General features: G+C 42.7%; 2 protein-coding genes across 2 annotated transcripts in view; one reads left to right on the top strand and one right to left on the bottom strand.

Moving 5' to 3' along the window:
• Positions 1-16,178, top strand: part of LOC144727224 (von Willebrand factor D and EGF domain-containing protein-like) — a 64,767-nt gene extending 48,589 nt beyond the window's left edge. Inside the window, exons 23-34 of the mRNA XM_078605900.1 lie at positions 846-1,049; positions 4,082-4,987; positions 5,147-5,242; positions 5,992-6,087; positions 6,667-6,762; positions 6,889-6,984; positions 8,975-9,070; positions 9,593-9,688; positions 11,563-11,658; positions 12,653-12,748; positions 13,257-13,354; positions 13,716-16,178. Of these exons, the coding sequence (XP_078462026.1) occupies positions 846-1,049; positions 4,082-4,987; positions 5,147-5,242; positions 5,992-6,087; positions 6,667-6,762; positions 6,889-6,984; positions 8,975-9,070; positions 9,593-9,688; positions 11,563-11,658; positions 12,653-12,748; positions 13,257-13,354; positions 13,716-13,730 (1,991 nt within the window). The 3' untranslated portion in view covers positions 13,731-16,178. The remainder of the gene's footprint in view (positions 1-845; positions 1,050-4,081; positions 4,988-5,146; positions 5,243-5,991; positions 6,088-6,666; positions 6,763-6,888; positions 6,985-8,974; positions 9,071-9,592; positions 9,689-11,562; positions 11,659-12,652; positions 12,749-13,256; positions 13,355-13,715) is intronic.
• Positions 16,138-22,984, bottom strand: LOC144727216 (uncharacterized). Its single transcript, XM_078605893.1, has 5 exons — positions 22,560-22,984; positions 21,590-21,685; positions 19,074-19,178; positions 18,344-18,439; positions 16,138-17,279 (listed from the first exon to the last, which is right to left on the bottom strand). The coding sequence occupies exons 1-5, from the start codon at positions 22,924-22,926 to the stop codon at positions 17,170-17,172; spliced, it is 774 nt and encodes a 257-aa protein (XP_078462019.1). The 5' UTR covers positions 22,927-22,984; the 3' UTR covers positions 16,138-17,169.

Genomic DNA, 22,984 nt, shown 5'->3' on the forward strand with positions numbered 1-22,984 from the left:
GTTAAAGAGCAATCATGATATCGTTTTACAAACAAAGAACAAATGTGGCCAGGGGAAGAAAAAAAATTATTCGCCAAATAAATTGTGACGCGGGTCATAGAGTGTCTCCGCCTGAACCGGCAGGAAAAATGCATACGTGGTGTATTTCCAAGTCTCTTTACAGATCCATATTAACAAACAAAACACAATGTTAATCGATCAATCAATCTTTATTTTTTTACGTGGCCAATATCGCCCTCAACAAAGTAGTGCATCAGTGCACATTGCAGCAGAACGGGAATGGTACCGGGGGGCATGGAGCAACAGAAATCAAGAAAGAAACCCGTCATGACCTCAGCGGCTAATACCAACTAAGCAAAGTGAACTGCAACCGCTCGCAAAATAAAACGCAACCGTGCGCAATGACTAGCATAAGAAAAATAAGTAGTAAATAAAAAATAATGAGTTAAGAAAAAAAATCCCTGCACTTACTGCTCATGCCACTGTTGGCAGACGGGCCTCCACTAAGAGGAGCTCTGGAAAGCTCGTCTCAAGGATCTTTTGCCGACTTCCACACTTGCTGGATGTCTTGGAAGAGGCGGAAGTACCCACACACTTTACCCCCCCCACACATATGACCTGCTGATCAACTCACTGCGGAGTACCCATTTACACCCATTTACACCACTGGATGGACAGAGGCCCGTTTTGTTTCAACGTACGCGCCAGGTAATCAAATCGAACCAGTGACCTCAACACCACGGCAGCATCCGTCACCATACAACCAGGAGGAAATGCTTGACAAATGCATACGCGGATGAAAGAATGATGCTTCAACCTACATATGCACACAATGTCATGTTTAGGTGATGCAGTTGTACTAGAAAGGCCAAGTCCAGGGAGTCAGCCGGTTGGGAGGGCCTCACCCGCTGGGCCGTGCAGCAGCAGCCCCTGCTTTCCCGGTGTTGCGTGCTTCGAGCGCCGGCCGCCACAAGCTGGGTACTCGTGCGGCCGCTGTCCCCCGGGTTTTCACGGCAACGGACGTGTGTGCACAAGGAGCCCCCGCAACGGTGAGGGTGGTGGGACGCCCATGCGTTTATTCGCGTCGTCCCACTTCCAGTGCCAGCTCGGCAGCTGTCTAAACATATAAATCTGCTTGCGAGTCCATCTGGGTTTTTACAATGGCTCCCAAAAGGCAATGTTATTGGGGCTGAACCGATGACGGAATGGATAGCACACTTCACTCCCATCTTGGTCACCTTAGTTGCAATTCCCGGCCGTGGCTAACCTCAGTGACGACTGATATCTGGACCGTTCTCTACGCGCCCCATCGGCAACGTGTGATGACCAGTTTGACGATGTAACGATAATGCAACCCCCATGACTGACATTGCATAAGGTGGCCTGCACCCAGTGGGCCATTAACAAAGAGATCTTAAACTATTATTATTATTATTTTCAGAGTGTAATGGGTTTTGGCTCACGTTTTTTGAAGTTTAATGACGTGAAGACAGAGTACTTGGACTTGTGTGAATGCAGACTAGATTTGGGAGGAGTTGAAAGCTATAGTTGCCATGCGTTATACAAATAAATGTTGAGCCTTGACTTCTCAATACACCTCCTCTAAAGCGCGTAAGAGCAGCTTGCCGACACGTGTACACAAGCAACGATGAATTGCTGAGTTAGCCTCAGCGTTTGGTACTTGCAAGGCCATTATATAGCTGGTCGAAACATCCAGTGATACTCATACAAGGTAAGCATTGTGAGGCTTTGTGTCAACAAGTCTACTCGGGATATGACGGTACTTTTAGAATTCAAAATGATGATTTCCTTTTTTAGAGATTTATACATTGATGAATTTGCTATTCGTGTTTTTTTTTTATCTCATGCAGATATATAAACTGGGTCGCAGCACCGGCAGATAATTCAGTCTTGTGGGTTTAATATGCAGAGAACGCATGTCAGTGAGATGTACAACTTAGAAAATGATTGTGCCGCTGTCAGCGTCATAATTGCATACCTGTGACAGCCCATTCATGCCGCTGTATAACATCATAGTGCCGTACTGACAGCAGCTTTGCTAATCATTGCTTGCATCAGAATCCGTTGATCATATGAGGCTACGAGCTAGAGACTGAAATTTCTAATAATGGAAGACCTTATCGTACGCATGACTTAGGTCAGAGCTTATCTCAGATTAGTGGTGTCTCAATTGTGCTGGTCAACATGGCCCCATTCTATCATGGAGGTGTAGTCCCAGAGCATTAATTTCATTCTGAGCTGTCCCATACATGTTAACCCACACGGTTTACCTGTATTCTTGTCCAGGGAAATTGAGTTTTCAATACGGGCAAAAAAATGTTGTCTATTTCTTTGTGTTTCTCCCTTATGATGGGACTTTGTAGGTTTGAGCGTTGGGATTAATAAGGGCACGGGCTGACCAATAAGGTCTGAATTTGTCTATAATAAGATAGGCACTGATAAGGGGTTGACAGATATGCTGTCCAGTGCAGGGACCCAGGGGATTGAGGGTTGGGGTGCTCCAGAAAATGTCCCATAATAATGTAAGCCCTGTGTAGTCCCAAACCTGTAGCCCATTGTTGCTGGCTGGTACTTGTGCATGCATTTTTGGTGTTCCGTCATCTTCATGTGTCTTCAACCATCGTGTTGTTTGCTGGCTCATGAGGTGTACGAATATGAATGGTTACACCTGCTTAAATATTATAATGTGTTCGTACGAGGGTAACGATGCATCGATTACTGTTGATTTTTTGGCTCACAATTCTTACATCGAATCACATGTATGAGGATCATTGTTTTTAAGTTTGTATACAGTATACTGTATGTAATGGGGCCACGTGACTTCTCCATTCACTGGAGACCGTGACATTCACCAAAATGCGAAGAAATACTTTCTTGAATCGAGTCAAAATCCTGATTTGCGACGATGCACTGAATTGTGAGTGGGGTGAATCATTAGCATGTGATGGGGCAGCATAGCGCCCTGAAAACGGTGTATGTCCTTACCTTGCAGAGTGGAGCCATATGTGCAGAAAAGTAAAAAAAATATGAACATGTCAATATTATTCGTATTTGTTATTATTTCACTGCAGAGTACTGCTGACGGATGCCGTGTCTAGAAATAGGAATTGTTATAGATGAGACTAGCACGCTTTTGATTTTATGAGTTTTAATGAAGTTGTTAGTTGGCATGCTGTTAAAAAGAATAACTTTTACTGCTTGCATTCGAGTGGGTAAGGGTGCTTTTTGGCAGACAAAGAGTCCCCAGGTTGATGTAATAAAGATCATATTTGTGTAACGTTTTCTCCAACTTCCTATGGCACATATTGTTATTATTAAGAGGGCACTCGCCTCCCCTGAATGAAATTCCATTGTTTAACAACAATCTTACACGTGTACCATTTAAAACACAGCATCTGGTTATGAATTTATCACTGAACGACACAAAAATCTGTTGAAGTAATTATTGCACTCTTTGAACAACTAAGATGGAATTAACAGGCTGGTCTCAAACATTTATCAAGGTGGAGAACCTCTTCTGACTGCTTTTGTTGAGCCTCTACTGCCATCTGTTGGGAAAGCAACGAATATGTTTAAAGTCTCGATTTAAAGCTTTCGTGACTGCAGGGATTCATCTTCTTGGTTCTTTCGGTAAAGTCACGTAGAAGGGAAACAATAAAAATAATAAAATAAAACATAATAAAATAATTCTCACGACGTTTCGGCCACAACGCAAGCAGCCGTCATCAGGTGAAGACCAGGTCTGATGACGGCTGCTTGCGTTGTGGCCGAAACGTCGTGAGAATTATTTTATTATGTTTTATTTTACTATTTTTATTGTTTCCATTCTGCGTGACTTTACCGAAAGAACCAAGAAGATGTTTAAAGTCCTCAACAAGGCTTCCTAAAATGCACTCATCACGTCCTCCTTGCCAAAAACATGGGACTCCTTTCCACGTTTCCCAACCTTTTATATTTAAATGCTCGCCTATGTATTCCACTTTGAATGCATTTAATTATTGATTGAATTTTAAATGTATATTAACCAATGGCTTTCCCCTCCATTTATTTTCTTCCACAGGCCTGAGGCAGCCTGAACCTCCTGCTCAAAACAGCGAGAAGGGCAGAGCTGTTCCCACCACTCCTTCCTATGCAGCGCTTTCTGACGTGCTCAGCAAACAGAGCCATTCCATACACGAGAAATCTGTTGCTGTTATTCCCACCCTTCTGCCACCCCCCAGCCTAAAGGCTGTGCAGAGTGCTGATCAAAAGGCCACTGAGTCTTTTGACGTTCAAAATCCACCAAATCAACCGACTCGAATGGAAAATCTGAACTCTGATGTAACGGATCGTCCTAAAATCGTTGATAATCCTCTGTTACGGACAGTCGTGAAGGTCCCCGTGCAGCCAGTTCCCCCTCTCCTTTCACGGTCAAGTGGCTCAGGACAGAATGCCAAAATTCCAAGCCAGGCCAAAATTCCAGGCCAGGACAAACTTCAGCCCCAACTGCATGGACGACTTCAAACAGCTTTCCAAGGCAGTGACAAACCCGATTCGTTACGCCCGACTTCACAGCCAGTGACCAGGCCTCTGCAACAGCCGCGGCTTAGTCTGCCGCTGGAACGATCAAGCGTACATTTGCGCTCAACCCCCAATCGATCGCCGTTGGGAATCTCGGGAGGGCCGTGGATGCACTTGAATCCAAACCCAGAGCGACCCCTATCCCGCCGACGCCTCGGGGTTCAGTATTCCTCCACACAGAGGTATTCACCTCGGCACAGGGTCGGGGTGCCGCTGGTGCGGTCGGTCATTCGTCTGCAGGCGAGGGCCTCCCTCACTGCCCGCGTGGCCACCTCCAGTCCCTTCATGACCCTGCCGGAGAGTGCCTTTCCCCACCCTGCCATTACGCCGGAGCTGGATCCATATCCCCGTCAGCTAACAGATGCCATTGCCCTTTACGGCGTTCAGAATAACGTGGATGGAGCAGGTGAGTTGATAGACGTTAAACGGAAATGGCTCACTTATAAATTGTGTTCCCGCTGCATCCAAATCTGTTCATTACATTTTATATTTAATCGTGGTGTTGACGCTGTAACTCCTCAAAGTCAGGATTGTGATCTATTTTTTTTCTGTGGTTTGTTAAAAGGGCATTGCTCCATGCCTTGCGGTAAGAACATGGAGTGCGCTGCCCCAAATGCGTGCCGTTGTAGACCTGGCTACACCGGATACAAATGCCTCACCGGTAAGAATCTCCCAAATCGAGAGTGAAACAAACTTCAACACGATATTGTTATCCGTGGACTTTGGTGTTTATAGTTCCATCAGCATCTATTGCTATAATGGTTGGCACAATATACTTGAAATCCAGAAGTCGCCAGCTGCTTCTCACAGCGCAGCAATTAAAACGATGGTGCAAGTTTTGTTTTTTTAACTAACCCCTCCCCATGTTGTTCCTCCCAGCAGTATATTGGGTACACCACAGTTAGTCGATCGTCACGTTGCGTGTGGTAAAGTGTGGATACTGGCCCTTCCTCCAATATCTAGCCAGCATGAAAGAGTCGGTCAAACATTCTCTTAGCGGTAAAGTAACGTAGGTAATAAATAAATAATAACAATACATAATAGAACAAAAAATAGAATAAAATCATTATTTTATTTCTATTATTATTTCTATTATTTGTTAAAATAATGATTTAATTTCTATTATTATTTCTATTAGGTTTCTTTTTGTTTTTATTACCTACGTGACTTCACCGAAAAAACCTAAGAGTATGAATCCTTGCAGTCACGAAAGCTTAAAATCTAGAATTCTCTTAGCGGTGCTCTTTCGGGATACGTCGAGCGGAGGCACGCCCGCCAGTAGTGGCGTGAGCTTTGCAATGACAGGGCTGCGTTTTTCACTTTTACCCACGTATTCCGTATTCAGCTATGAACCACAGAAAGCAGTGATGGCTCCACTTGCTCAAGGCTCTTTCCCCCTTGGCTTGGCAGCGATCTGCAGGCCCGACTGCCGCAACCGTGGGAAGTGCGTGAGGCCAGACGTGTGTGAATGTCTGCCCGGCTACAATGGGCACAACTGCGAGGAAGGTACAGTTCTTTGTTCAATTGTTCGGTTCTTTAAATCAATCCCATAATTCTACTTATCCACTATTTGAACCAGTCTTTCCAGAATCCAAAGTTCTATGCAATGGTGATCCAAAACAACCGGTTACCTGAGTCAAAGCCGACTGACAAAAGCCAATGCGTTGATGCATGGCCAGTGGACTTTATTAGCCAAACCTGTTCTGACCAGCTTCAGAAATCAGCCCTTTATAATTTGAATTATTCTTCACTAACCAAATAAGCACCACGTCTCAAAGCATGTGACTGGAGATAAACAACATAAATGAGAATAGAATGCCTTTAGGGACTAAGCCAAATTACTCATATCGTTTATAACTCACTGGATAATGTTAAAATTAATCTTTAAACGTGTGTATCAGCAGAATGCTCTCATTTAAGTCTGAATATTTCAGCCATTGTTCCAGTTGTGGCCATGATGATAAGTAAACCAATGCTTCTCGGTCTTTTGCGCGTTTGATATCATAGACTCGGCACCTTTCGACTCTAATTTATACGCAGCTTCGTGTTTAGAGATAGCGGTGCAGAAAGTATGTTTTTGTGCAGCGGTCTGCAGTCCTGCGTGTGAACACGGAGGCACGTGCGCGTCCCGAGACCACTGCTCGTGTCCGTACGGCTTCGTGGGCCCTCGCTGCGAGACCAGTAAGCCGCAAAACTGACTTTCGTGAGCACACAGTTGACAGTCCTAGTTTGGGTACATTTTACGAATGTTGAAGTTCTTCAGATGCATAATACAACGTCGTGGTGTTTGTCTGATGTGCTGTGAAGTGGTGTGCAATCGGCACTGTGAGAATGGAGGGGAGTGCATCGCTCCGGATGTTTGCCAATGTAAGGCGGGTTGGAATGGACCCACCTGCAGCAATGGTGAGTATTTGTTTTCCTTTTGTCATATAAAATGTATATATACACACGTGTGTGTGTATATCTGTAACGGACATAGCTGGGTGAATTAGAGGTCAAAGCACCAGGTTGGGCACTGATAGGATTCTAGGGTTAAGTCCAGGCAGTTGCCCATGATTAAACAGGATGCTCATGATCAAGGAGTCGATGGCCTCGGCCCAGTCACTAATGACTGCACAAAAACACCACGCTACAACATGTCAGATTTACAATTATTTTATTAAACATGCAACAAACAATCTTTGTTGGCCGCAGGTTTGTCCCCAGTGTGAACAAATACACCTATTAAAGTGACTTCAGAAGTAGGAATGTGATGTTCTCTGCTGGGGGAATTGCTCCAACACTGGGTGGTGCACTGCTCGCTGCTGAGTTTCAAATGGAAATGTTTTCTCTTGACGTGATGCTGATAGCATGTTTAGGGGGGGAGGGAAGCTGAAACTAATTCTAATGACAAATAATATGATTTACAGACCTTTGTCAACCTACTGCCGAATGTTAGCAGAACCCGGGATTCAAACTCAGTTCTCTGGATTCATTGCAAATGAGCCCCCACTCCTCCACCCTCATTGAATAAAAGGCAACAACCAAAGTGGTATGATGGAGAAACTCAGTCTGCATATACTTGTGCATTAAGGTCTTGTTCTACCATCTAGTGGGGAAAATGTAAAACTACATTTCGGCGAATCGTGAAATTTTTGTTGAAAACGCGATTCCTTACCTCACGTTTTGTATTTCTCATCTCTCTCGTTCTGTCTCCATCCCAAATGAATACAGCGAGCCAAATCTCACACGAAGTATTCCTGTACTCAACACTATCAACGTCTCACAATATAATTGCTACGTTTATTTGTTCACTGAAATGTTAGTTTATCCTGCCTGGCACGTCACTCAGGGACTGAACATGTTTAGACGGACTGCAGGGTGCAGGGGATTGTGATTATGGAGACCTGGCAATTGCTGATGAATAGGAATGCTTCTGCAGATTGTACAGCACTACACACTTTTATTCCAATTGAACATGGCATCATGGCAGTCCAAAAGAAGCTGTTAGCTGCACACTTTGAACTTGAGAGCATTGTTACCATTCCCATTTTCAGCACGTATTCTGCAGTGTAAAATACATTGAGTGGTGTACAATTGGCGTTCTAACATTGTGGGGTCTCATCATCGTGATAATCATCTGTTGAGATAATAGAAACAAAACAAAAATGTGAATTAAATGTTAATGAGAATAAAATAATTATAGCTGAATTCGTATACAGTGTGTCCAAGAACTGCTAGAGTAATTCGGAGGTGGGGTATTACCAGCCAATTCTGGAACCCAACTCAATGCTGCAAGAGTTACTATACAGGGACTTCTCTGCTTACAAATTTCCAGAGATACGAACAAATCTGTCTGGATGTCCAGTTGCCTGTTCGGACCGAGTCTTTTTTAAGAGAGTAGAGAATAAACACGAACACAAGAGGGAATTAGCATCTACATCTGAAGAACATGAAGAACCAATAGCATCTACTTCTACAGGAGATTATGCAACTTTCAAAGCCATTCCCCGTGTTTAGTGTACATGCTGGAATCGATAAGAATCGATAAGAGTAAAACTGGACTTTCGAGAAAATTGACTTACAAACAGACCTCTGGAACCGAATTCGTTCATAAGTAGAAGCGTGCCTGTACACTACGGTACGAATTTGGGACTGCCTGGGAATGTGATTCTTCCACGCAGCGTGGAAATGCAGAAAACAAAAAGCAGATATTGCTTTGTCCGCTGTTCATTTTTGTGGTTGTTATTTTTTTCGGGACTGCAAATTTATTTTTTACTTTACATTTTTTATGGATTGCACCCCAAAATCACCACTATGTGTTGAACGCACTGTACCCACTGACGTTTATGTATTTGGATGGCAGCGACGGAAAGGTCCACGTGTGCATTGCGTGCGTCTGTTTGTGACTCAGCGGCCTGCCATCCCGTGTGCCTCAACGGAGGAACCTGCGTCCGGCCACACGTGTGTGCCTGTCCCCAGGGCTTCTTTGGGCCGTACTGTCAGAATGGTACACGGTGCTTCATACATACATATGCACACATTTATTTATTGGATAAATAAATGAAAACAATGAAATTATTATTTACAGCCCTTGCCAATGCACTCAACTCCTGCATGAAGGCCTCTCCACGCCATGTCAGTCGTGGGCGTTGTCTGACCATACTTCACCACACTGGTCAGTGCAGGTTGGTGAAGGGGAGGCCGAGGAGCAGTTCAGATATCACTCGTCATTAGTGTTATATGTGGACAAAAATCGAACTTGGGGCGGTAGCTTCATATCACAGTGTACTCTCCACTGTGCTACCACTCTCCCCTTGTATATATTTTTTTATTGTGCCTTAATTTCTTGAAGTGCTATACTGTCTGAAAATACAAAGAAATGCTCTTATTGGATGTCGTTTGCTTTCCAACAAATCAAAAGTAATTTGTCACGATCGACCAAGTCTCAATTTGGCCTTTGGGGGTAATCATGTGGCACGTCATGTGTGCTGTGAACCGTCTATGCTAACATGCTGCTTTACCGCAACAGCCATCTGCTCCCCGGCCTGCAAGAATGGGGGCCACTGCATGAGGAACAACGTGTGTTCCTGCCCTGAGGGATACATGGGCAAGCGCTGTCAGGAGAGTGAGTGGCCCTACCTCCTTTCCCACAACCTCACTTTACACGCCGCATTTTGTCCTTTTTGGACTGTGGCCATAATGGTCGCTTTACGAACGCATCTCGTTTGAAATCCCCTATCTTTGATTTCATGGCGTGATCCTATTTCGCAAATTAATATGTTGGGGTGTTCTTTTTACAAAGAGTTAACATGCAATACAAAGGTACACATGGACACATCATGACAATGGCTGAGTTCTAGTTTAGAAATGAATTATTTTATACCTAATAATTTCACACACACCCTTATAAGACAACATCTCAATTTATTGCCAATATTCTCTTTTCTCACTACGTCTCTACAAACTATATTATTTCATCTCACTAGATGTCTGCACTACTTGTGTTACTGTTGCTGCATGCTAGTCTCATATACACTGGAGAGTGTGGTGGGTGCTGCATTTATGGTCGTAATAAATACAATTTTTATGTCTCTTTAGAAAAGTATAATTATTTTATTTTAATCATAGCCCCTTTGTCAGTGTGCTGCTGGATGAAGGACCCTCCCACCTCTGTGTTGGTCACGAAACTAAATTAACTCTGCTTTAACTGGCGGTTTGTGTGTGGGGGGAGCAAGATTGGTTCAGATATAACTTGATATCACTATCATTATGGTATCACTATCATGTAGTGCTTGATTAGAGGGCCTTTAAATGGGCAGTTTGATCATCTGCGGCAGTATGTCTCATGTGTCGCCAGAGGAAAGCACTCCCATAAAAGGCTGTGGCATTCCGTAGACATATAAAAGTGTGTTATGCGAGAGGATAAGGATGCAATTAATGTGTGTACATATAATAAGGACGGGAACAACTAAGAAGAGGAAAGAATGGAAACATGCATAACAACGGGGGAGGTCTTTTCCCAGCAGTGAGAAATTACAAGCTAACAACATATATATATATAATAATTAAAAATAATAATACGTTTTACCCTCTCTGGCAATAACAAAGGGTACAACCTATTCTTATTTTTCATCATTTTGGATACTGGAAAAAAGGTCCCATAAATATATAATAATCTAGAGTCCTCTTTCAATCCACTGTTGGATGAAGGCCTCTTAATGCAGTGTCAGTCATGGAGGTGTTTAACCATACTTCACCACACTGGGCAGTATGGGTTGGTAAAGAGGAGTGGTGCCCAATGACCAATTCAGATATCACTCAAGACTAATGTAATTTAATTCGGGTCACTGGATTCTTAGTCCCACGCGCTAACCAAGGCAGGTTCATGGTTCGAATACTGCAGCTGTCTTACCACGGAAATACACGCTGTCTGCTTCACAGTGGACGTTAAAGATCCTGTGGTGTCGTTCACAAGAGTGGGCCATTGTGTCAAGCTCCAAATTTGGCACATTTTTCTTATTTACCCACATATTTCTCAATTGGAATTTACACGGAAATCATTACCCCCCCCTCCCCCCACTGTGAAAACTTGGCAGGACCCTCCTGAGAAAGAGTCATGAGACTCAGTGAGCTGGGTATGCAAGCTAATCACCACTATACCAATGTTTTTTCTGTGTATATGGCAGTTAGTACATGTAGAAAACCTTACACGCTTCATACGTCTCTTGTTTTCTTCCTGTGCCGTCTTTATATGAATTACGAAAATTGTAAATGGTTAAATCAATATATAGCAGACATGTAATGATTCATCTGACGTGACTTTTGGAAACAGTTTGTTTGAAATCCAATTCATTCTTACACACACACACTTCGATTTGTGAGGTTGAGAATCAGCTGGACTGTTGAACCCATGCCTTCCATGTAGCCATACATGCAACAGTTAACTAGGATGAGTTTTGGCCATGACACCCGCAATTGCTGTGCCTCTTCCTTGTTAAGGTGTCTGTGATCCGACATGTCTCAACGGAGGGAAATGTGTGGGGCCCAACATCTGCTCATGCCCGTCCGGTTGGAAAGGCAAGAAATGTAACAAACGTGAGTTTGACATGCAGAAATGTGCTCGTTGGAGTTTGAGCCAAAGTGAATGTTGGGTTGGGGTACGAGAATAAATCGGTGGGTGGGAAAAGTGTGTGAGTGTGTTTTTTGGAGGCCATGGGGAGGGCAGGCAAATTTGCCAGGGGGTTGTGCGTATGGTTTCCTGTCGGGCAACATCTAAGTTTGTGAATGTTGACTCTTTATATATGTGTATAATAAAACCATCTGTTATGGGCTCCTTATTTTAAATTACTAAGCATGTCTTGTTTGTCTTACTGGTCCGCCTTGTTGATGTTTAGCTTGTACTCTAAGAAACATGCAATAGCAGTATAATCAAATTAACAAAATAAACTCAACAAAAACGTAACTCTCAACCTTGTTTTTTTATGAGTTCTCATTCAGAGGTATCAACTTTTTACGTATATCGAGAAATATGCCAGATTTACTTTTTCAGTGTGTCATTAATGAAATGTTACACATGTATGCTGTAACACACTTTGCACATTCGTTTTATATTTTGTGCTTGACAACAAAATTAGAGTGCTGAACTAGGAAAGCCTCAGGGAAGTGGTAAATGGTCCTGCATCCTCTCCAAAGCATCTTGAGTTTGACTCTAGGTCAGACAAGTACAGGAAAAGGGCAATTTTCCAAAGTCTTCTTTACTGAGTGGAACAGCCCAGCTCTGGATTTTTTCAGTTGAGACAGTCTTCATTTGTACCATGTTTGATCAGCGTTAGCCTCAAAAGGTATTGCTTTAGAGATTCATCTGACATGTGCCATTGCAGATTATGTTTTTTATTGCAGTCAGGATCAGTGCGGGAAATATATTTGCTTACAGCAACAATACAGCTCACGTTGCACGATTTACTTTGTGACATTTCACGCCACGCAGAATGCAGCTGCGTGGAGCTCATTTCTGCGTCACGTTCCTGTTGGAATTACGAGAGCCTGTTGGATTGTTGTTGTTGGGTTGTTCGTTTGTTTTCCTCCACAGCAATGTGTCTACAGAAATGCAAGAATGGAGGCGAGTGTATTCGCCCCAATACCTGCCTATGTCCACCAGGCTGGGAGGGAGCCCAGTGTCAAAACCGTACGTCGCAGCTCAAAGCCTTGGCTTAATTGGAACCCTTTCTAAACCTTAGCTACACAACTTCCAGATGTTTCTGTGAAAGATCGATCCGCTACAGATTTTGCTTTAATTAAACAAAAACCAACAAGGAGAAGCATATTGTTCTTGTTCTTGGCTTTTCTATAAATTGCTTGCCATTCACAGTTGCTGTATTTTGTGAATATAATGTAAAAAAAATAACCAAATAGATTCGTGACTTTTACTTTTGTTATCGTTAATTTAATAACATGCTATCCACTTTGTTCTGTTATATTTTCGAAAAAATATAATATCTGTGATACAATCGATATTCCTCTATTTCCATTCATGACCGAATAATTATCTGTATCTCTCTGTAGGGAGTGTCATTAGATGTGGTCTCATTTAGACGACATAATAACGTCCGATTATGATTGACTTTTATGAGTGAAAGCTGCTGTCTGCTTTTATTTCGCTGTAATTTGACCCTGTGTGTGTGTTCTCTTCATAGCCACTTGCCGCACCAAGTGCCAGTTCGGGAGCAAGTGTGTGCAGCCCAACATGTGTGCGTGCCGTCCCGGATTCGCAGGCCTGGTTTGTCACAGAAAGGTGAGCAGATTCCCCCTTTAAGAACCACCACGCGGAGTATTGAGATGCGAGTGCATTTAGATGCTGTATTAAACCCGAATTGCATTATATAATTGTAGTAATTCCCCGTCAGCTTTATTGTTCCGAAGCCAAACTAAAAGTGGTATTGTGACGTTTTGTGAAATGTGTAAACCGACACATAGCCTATGATGTGCATAACCTGGAGAGTGATTGTTTTTAAATCCCAATAATTAGTTAACTTTAGTTTTGTAAGTATATATGTCGGGAACATTGTGTCTAATAAGTTTTATGATTTTTCATTCCACTTGCATTTGAGACTGAAAAATTGCATGCATTGCAACTTTTGCGTTGTTTTACCCAGATTACGTTGGGGTGAGCTGACAAGTAGAAGAATTTCCGGGAAATCCTTCATATATATACGAATGCTGCTCGCAAAACGAAGTGCTGTGCTGTTGCAGTGCCCACGTCACGCCACTGTGACGTGAGCTTCCACCTGAATGCGCTTGTTTGATTGGTGCTGCATCACTGTATGCATGTCCTTGTGCTCAGAAATTATTATACGATTTTTTTTTTAAAACAGGCCAAAAAAAACTGAAATGTATAATTTATTTTATATTTCACAATAGAGCAGTGGTAGACAATGCAATTGCCACTTCTGCAACTGTTCACATAACCACTCGCTGTTCCACTCTGACAACCTGTGGTCACGTATCTACCTCTGTGCTCACTTCTTTAAACAACACAAAAGCATTGGGCCACTTCTGGGGCATTGCAGTTTTGTAGGATTTATTTAAGAGTACACACAAACAATGCCTTTCTAATAATATTGTAACATGACCGTTTCGGATGAGAAACACTTATTCTGTATTGTAGTGCATTGCTAGGGTTAACAGGCATCATGATATTCCTTGAAATATTTGGTTTTGTAATAATTTTAGAAGTTGTTTCAAGAAAATGTTGTTTTTGAATCACTTTGGTTTGTTGTGGTTATTGTTTTTATTGGGATTTATTTTTTAAATCGATTTTTATCATAGCCACGTGTGTGCACAATTGTCAGTCAAAAATCTTGACAGATGAAATATAATTAATCTGTCACTGCACCAGCGGCAAGCTGCCATAACAAGCTCACAGTAATTTGGCTGTGCGTGGTATCAAATGCATCACCATCATCCATCATACAAAACCTCTTCTTACATTAAGTGGTATACTGGGAATACAGATCTTACCAGTTACACTGCTCAAGTCTGCTTCTCATTATAGCTGTTGAACTCCCGGAATGATATAAGTGTTATTGCACTGAACATTATGACTGGCTCCATGCCATGCTTTTCACGTACGTCCCACTTGTTCTCCCACAACTAATTCCCAATGCGACACATTACCTGCTTTCATAACTGAACATGTGTGTGCACTTATCACCTTCGCCAAAATAGTCTGTACCAGGAAAGATAAAGGGTCTCCCTAACTCTATACGCTATGAAATAATTAAGATTGCACAGAAGAATTCTAGATTTGTAGCTTTCGTGACTGCAAGGATTCATACTCTTAGTTCTTTCGGTAAAGTCACGTAGGTAAAAAATGAAATTAATAAAAATAAAACAGCAAAAATCACGACGTTTCGGAGGCAACACAAGTCTCCGTCATCAGGTGGGACCGTCACAGCCAGATTTTTTATTAATTTCATTTTTTACCTACGTGACTTTACCGAAAGAACTATATATTGCACAGAAGTTTTAACTGCATTCTTGAAATGTTGGCAACATATTTCTTATATACTTAAGCTAAAGTGTATGCCAAATAACCGAAAGCCTTGAGTCATCTGCAACTGCACATAACAGCAACATTCGGAACAATCACAGCCGAGATGTTGGCGACCACCACGGGGCACCATGGGGCACCATGGCGGCGAGATGTTAACTACCTCGCCTGGGATACAGGAGGGCGTGGGTTCGATCCCGACGCTGACGCCTGCTGCTGTATTTTTGGAGTTTTCGTGTTCTCCCCGTGGTCGCGTGGATTTATATGCAAGTCCTCCAGTTTTTCCCTCCACATTTAGAATCAACATGCGTTTAAGAGTATTTGCCTATTATACATCTCCACGTGATAAGTGACTAAGTTGAGCTATCATTTGTGGCCAGGTCACTTTGAAAAAATAGCTATATAGTTCAGTGGGCCTTACCTGGTCAAATACAAAAGTTTTAGTTTAAATCTCAATACCATGCGTGTCGCCAACACCATAGACAGACGCATGGAAGCTAAGAAGAATGAGACCCGATTAAATCGTCATAATACCAAGTGTTAAATTGCGTATTTTCATGGGCTCAGCTCAAACTGCTGTTTAATTACAATTCTGTAATAATAATGAACGATACTTTATGGGTACACTGTGTTTTGTTCAGAAATTTTGTTTTGGTTACTTTCCAATCTTCACTTGGGACTACGCAACATTTATGGCATAAAACGCATTACCAAACCTCATATTTCATTATCGGCCTGTGGTATATAGTGTACGTTAGATATTGAAACGCCTCAGATATAATCAATTGTGTATGTAAATATATACTGTATATTCACTTGCAATAAAAACACAATATGCGTCAATTGGCTACACATTACAGTATGTATGTTGAACTTTTTTCGCACCGTACGTTGCCAACCATGCTAATCGTAGGTGCAGATTACAGACACTTGAGATGTTTTTTAGATCTATGTATATGGTACAAATGTAATACTATGTGTTAACGCGACACGTTTTACAATAATTTTTACATTGGAAAACTGTAAATCATTGAAAATCTTTATTAAAAGTCATTTTCTATCTACATTTCTACGTTGATTTTTTTTTATTGTTAAGCAAAAGTTGTACATATTTTAATATAATGTTAATACTCACTTGAAATTAACAGTTTTGTTCTAAGGTTTATATAAACAAAAAAAATATGCATTGGCTATTGATATTGGTAACCTTTTGCAAAGTATTGAAAACTGAGGCACATTACATGACACGTTAGAATGCTCTTCTAATTTCTAAGTTGTTCTTATCATGCACATACAGTATTCAAACTTGAACAATGTACAATTTAGTCATCTATTAATTACTAGACATATGCATGAATACAACTATGAAGATAAACCTCAGTTATTGTTATGACCTGTAAAGCTCCATGGGCAGTGCATGACGAACTTTGTTTCAGAAACTTTTTATTCCTATACGAATTTACCAAGGAACGCCTCGCAAGAGTCCCCAAGACCTTTTCAAGAGAATCCTGCATTGGTATGTTTGGGCAACTCAATTACTGCAGTGTTTGGCGTGCGGGAGGAAATCCGAGTAACCGAGGATCGACACTCAACTCTTTTATCCCCTGGCCAGCCCTGACAACTCCACACCTACAACAATTGGCAAACCTTGGCGGTCACCCAACTAACTACATACTGCTCACACCTGCTTGCCTTACGATATCCGACAACATCATTACGGAGACACACGTAGGCAGGGTCGCCGACAGGTCGGAGGGATAAAAGTGGTCATTTACCTGGGCCTCACTCCACAACGGGCCTGTTTTTTTTGTGTGACTCATGAATAATAAGGATTCACGTGGCAATCTGCCCTGGACCTCCAGGAAAATCTGGGCAGCCCTGCGCATGGTACACAGTCATCAAATATTGGGCCCGGCTGGATTGCTTGGCTTTAAACACAGTCTCGGGCGTTTGATAATGGTTCTCTGGTGTACTGTTTTTTTTGGCATTGGAAGACATTAAGGCGGCAACATCTGTGCACTAGTGTTCCTGCTCCGGTTTGCTGTGCTGTGGCGTGATCATGCAATCACTCGAGTCGCACAGCGGGGACCTCGGTAGTAGTGACGGCAGCGGCAGACGTCGGGTGCCACGCACCTCCCTCCGTTGAGGCATGGCTTCTGGCACTCGGCTGGTGACGTGTGCAAAAAAGCATGGTTGAGCATTACATATACTGAACTTTTCAATGAAAAATAACATTAAAATGTGCCTAACAATTGAAAACTTTAATCATTGCAAACTATATGTGGCTTATGGTTCGAGATGGCATGAAAACTGTAAAGAAATGTCAGTGGGCTTGGGCTGGACACGTCCCGAGAAGGAACGATGGGCATATGGTCAAGAGTAGTGACAGAGCAGCAGCCCAGTAACAGAACGTGTCCGAATGGTCATACACCGAGAAGATGGTGCGATAAAATCTGTGTGCAGGCGCTAGTTGGATTATATCACAAGATCATGAGAATGAAAAAATAAGAATGGGTTTTACCCTTTCTGGCAATAAAACAGGTGTTAAGATGTTCAAACACCAAATAGAAACCTTTTGCAAGGAATCATGTCTGCATTAATCACACGTAATTGTGGTAAACATGCAAACACACATGCTTTGATCTATATGCATTGTGTTTGAAACTGATTGGTCTCTAGATGGACTGAACTATTGCATCTTTACTGCCCAATATATTTTTTAAAAGTTTTTTTCATATTTATATATTTGTTCATAAGCTAGCTTCAGAAATTAACAAATAATATGTTATAGTGAAAGATAATTGCCATTTTAATGACTTTGTTATTCATGTTTGTGTGAAGCCTATTCTTAAACATTAAGCCACTAATGGTTAACTACCCTGATAATTTCATCCAGAAGATTCAAGAAATATGATGGAAAATAACTGACTTTTCTTGCAGACATGATTAGTTGCATGAATTTTGAATGTCAGAACCAATTTAATAAATCAATGTATGCATCTTTACACTGCTATTGGACATGCTGTGACGAGTCACCTATAATTGCTAATAGCGAGGCTTTGTTCACAAAGGGTGGTTATGAGAAAACGATGCCATAGGGTGCAAGGGCATCACCCCTGTAAACCAATCCCATGGCCTGCGCAGGCTCTTTGTGCACCTCTGCAACCATCTCAGTCCCATAGCCATCATAATAACAAGTATTAGCTGGCACATTAAGAAATAAGTATTCACCAATCTGGCAGGCTCCTCCATGCCAGCCTGGAAGGCAACTACAGATGTCTGGCACCACACACACACCTCCGTTTCTGCATCCCTGTGGACACATAGCTGCAAACAAAGCCAAAAGAGAAAATACGAGATGCATTTAACAAATCAATATCTTTACACCAAAGGTAGAACAGCAATACAGTACATATTTGAAAGTTATGGTTAACATAACCTCGTTATTGTTTTTGCCTTTTTCTACATTTATTCCGTTTGTGGTTTTGAATTCATGTTATGAGACGGAGTGTCCAATGGGAATGCTTGCAGAGCAGTGTATCACCTCATGTTAGAGAACAGCCTGTGGAAGGTGATATCCAAGAACTACTTCAAATGCCCGGTGATCCACACTTGAGGAGCTGCACTTTAATGTATGTCCCGTTTCAGAGAAATTCAGGTCGCATGGCAAGCTGACTTTATATTTCACAGAGTTTAAATTTTGCCATTTAAGTACATTGAAACCTCCAAATTTCACGTGTTGGATTTTTGTATGATCCCCGTCACCACTGATGTGACTGGAGTGAGACCGTCAAATCACTTCACCTGAAACCCCAGTTTTAATCATTGGGTGGCTACCCAGAAAAACACTGCTCTTACCACTCACTACTCCACCCAGGCCACTTAGGTTAACGCAATGCCCCGAGGACCCATTAGTAGGCGTTAAGCGGCTGTCGCAATCCGAAGAATGGCGTATACCCACCCTGGTGACAGCGCGCGCCTCCCCAGCCAGAGGGACACGAGCACTTGGAGACGCCGAGCACCGTCACGCACTGACCGCCATTCATGCAGCCCCCACTGCAGCTGGCTGTAGGGCAAGACGCAGGTTAGCGAGAGATGAGCTCACAACTTACAGTGAGGGGGGGATCGTAAAAAAAACACCCTCTCATACACTGATTACACTGGTCAACACACTTTTTCTGGCATAAGGTATTCCAACGGTTTTAAGGTGCCGATTCCAAATCTGGCATCAGTTTTTGTCTATCACATCAGGTTTTTGAGATATCAAATATTGCATTTTCAATAAAAACTGCAGAAGAAAAATATTAAATAAATTTGGATATCTACATACAATGATATTATAAACACACTATCCTAAAAATACAGCACCATATTTTAAAACTAAAGCAGTCACTGACTCGCAACAACTTGCAATCATAAGTGACAGAGTTAATTTCGGGTAAAATCAATGAAAATGGGGTATGCCGATAGCATAAAAATGATGTGATAGAGCAAATCTGAGATCAGATTTAGAATCAGCACCCTGAAATTAGTCTAAAACAGCTGCAAAATTCCAGGCCAGAAAAAAATGGGTTTTTTGTGTTGACCAGTGTTATTGATTATTAGAAGGAAAGACAAATGATATTGTTTATTGTAGTTTCATGAGTCAAGAAATGTGTTGACATGTTTTCATAGAATGTCTTAACATTCATATATATACATATCATAACAGTCCACAACAGTGGATATGATGTACGTATAATATAATAAATGATTATATTGTACATGAAACTTGTCTTTATTCTTTCTCCAAAAAATAGACAATACAGTATTGTGATTTACCTACCGATACATTTCTATATGTATACAAGTGGTCTTGTTAATTTTTATTCTTAAGCAAAAGTCTTATATATTTTAATAAAATGTTAATACTCACTTGAAATTAACAGTTTTGTTATAAGGTGTATATAAAAATATATATGCATTTGCTATTGATATTGGTAACCTTTTGCAAAGTATTGAAAACTGAGGCGCATTACATTAAAGTTAGAATGTTTTAGCACAAAATGGCATGCATGGCTCTAGTCTGAGCATGCATTGTGATGTGACGCGATAGTAAGCTCTCAGGCCCGATCAACGTCCATCCTCATGGCACCCATCCGATGTTTTCAGTCCATCTGTGTTCAACCAAGTAAAATGCAAATTAAGTGTCCCGTGAATGGGCCCTTATCATTGGTAAATATGTAAACAGCAAACATGTGAAGTCGAGAACGCGAAATGTGCACCTCGAGGAATAGTCATTATCCTTTATTAGTTCACTTCAATTTCAGTTTTGTTTCGTAAGGTAATGTATAAGGCAGTCATTAAAAAACATAAAAATACCACGGTTGTGTGTGCTGCATTGCATATTGGCATGCCTCCATTAGTCTTCTGAACATTCCGCAAACAGACACGCGTTTCATACACGATATAACCTGTCAAGAGAATTCACCTTTTAAAATGAACTAAATGGGCCATGCCAATTAAAGGTGAGTGGGGAAAAGCGGATGCAGTTGTTTAGGTTACTATATATAGAGAGAGATTACGTACTATATAACAAAAACTCTACACCAAGTATGGTGGTACACAGGTGGTACACAGGCTTGGAAACATCTCACGACCGTCGTCATTTGCACTTCCTCATACAGAGAAATATATTGAGCTGGCTAACGCTTACGTTTCCTTCACAGCAAAGAGGCAGGGCAGCCTGAATATTTATACCGGCTTATCGTTGGAGATTTAACAGCAGTATATTTGCGAAATAGCATTAAATATCAGTTTAACACGTAGGCTTTCGCGACGATATTTTAGTTTGTTTTAATCCCGAAAACACCTACATTGTATCTATTAAAACGAATGCTGTACTTCCACATGGTCAAGGATATGTTGTCAATCCTGTGTGTACCGTCTCTTTACCGTACATTATATATACTTTTAAGACGTGTCCCGTAATTGTGCACACTTTTAATGAAGCACGCATGTCTCTAGTACTCAAATGTTTACTTTGTGAACAAAAACACTTTGTTTACATAACAATGTAACATTATTATTATTATCGTTCGCGGGCGGGTTGCTGTGCTTGTCCCGTCGCTTCTAAAATCTGCCAACTGTTGTTTTCATGTTATTATTATTTCGTGTCTACTGATTATGTGTATATGGTCGTCTTCTACAGCATCCCGAGAAGCTCTTGAACCTCCACGCGGAGAAATGTGAATTTATAATTACGTATCATCAGAATGTAATCATCTAATTAGTGCGCTAAACGCGCGTCGGAGCCCATCATCATCATCAGCACGAGACACGTCTGGAACATCTTTCCAAAGCGCACGAACAAATTGTTGCGACACTGCTGCACCTCTCCACTGATAACTGTCGACATTACTTTGGACCGGAGAATTAATAACGTGGAATGAATGCGCTGCGTGAAACGAGGATAACAAAAGGGAGCAGCAGCAGCACCTTTTTGGCAGAATCGCCCCTCGAATCCCAGAGTGCAGCGGCATTTGGCAGATCTCAGGCACTCGCCGCCGTGCTTGCACTGCGGGTTGCACGTGGCTGTGAAGGGACAAATGAACAACAGCTCCTTCAATTCGGAAATACGTTATTGTACACAAACTAGAATGTCCAGTAAATAAATAAAAACATTGCTCTCCTGTGCTAGTATAGAGACTAAAAGGTGGCATCATCCGGCTCGGTGGCAGCGAACTGCGAGAGAAAACAAGTTTTAAAATTCCAGTCGGGGAGAATCCAAACCCTTCCTCCGTGGTCGATAAGATGAGCACTGTACCACGTTGTGGTATATCAATTAGTAGTCCTGAAACATGCAGACTCGCCCCCGCCATAGTAACGCGGAATCACCACTATTCGTTCACTGCTATGTTCTGCGTTGCGGTTGCGCAAAACGATTCGCCCACATTGCAACGCCGAGCAATAGTAGCGAGTTGATATGCCGCGGGATGAATCCTGGACATCCCATACATGCCGACTTAGCCTTAAACAACGACTTGGTGCTGCGTACAAACATCAGCACTGGGTAAACATGCGGCCGAGCGTGGTGATGGCCAAACCACCCGCTCGTGTGCCGCGCAAGGTCGAACAGGTGATCGCTAACAAGACTTGCCCGGTCTGTGTAGGGTATACGGCAGTGGTGTATCGTGGTCGGCATGGACCCTGGTGTAAGGAATTATATGGGGGGAGGGGGGCAGTCCACCCCCCCCCCTCCTCTCGTTGCTCGGAGCTTGAGCCCCTCCATCCCTGAAGCAGTTGTACTTCCCGCACAGGTACAGAGGCGATCTTTGATGAATACTCCCAGCGCAGGTGTGGCTACCCCTATAGGTGTGGCTACCCCTGCAGGTGTGGCTACCCCCGCAGGTGTGTGCGCGCGCGCCCTGCGTAAGCGTAGCAACCCGTGCAGGTGGTGGAAAGCTACCGTGCTGGCAGCGCTCTCCCTGGTATCCGTGCAGGCAGAAGCAGGTGTCGTTGCGCACACACAGTCCATAGTTGCGGCACGGCGGCTCGCAGCGAGCCCTCGACTCGTAGACGAACGGCAGGGCCAACCCGGCGGCGGCCGCGCCAGCGTCGGCGGATCGGAGTCCTTGGTGGAGGAGGAGGACGAGGTGGAGGAGGTGGATGAGGTGGAGGATGCGCCCTGCGGGACGCATGGTGCGTAGCGCGGCACCACGGGGCCCACTGAGAGTGCGAGACGCGGGGGTCTTCACGAGGTCCCTGCCACTACCGCTACCACCGTGCACCAGCGCCACACCCGTGACCGTTCCTACAACCTCCCTGTCCCGCATCTCACATGCACGGCAGAGCTCACAAGGATCTCATTCATCATCTCCTCCACACCAGGCT

The sequence above is a fragment of the Lampetra planeri genome, chromosome 2 (assembly GCF_965212315.1).
Source record: "Lampetra planeri chromosome 2, kcLamPlan1.2.h2, whole genome shotgun sequence".
In the NCBI taxonomy this organism is placed as follows: domain Eukaryota; kingdom Metazoa; phylum Chordata; class Hyperoartia; order Petromyzontiformes; family Petromyzontidae; genus Lampetra; species Lampetra planeri.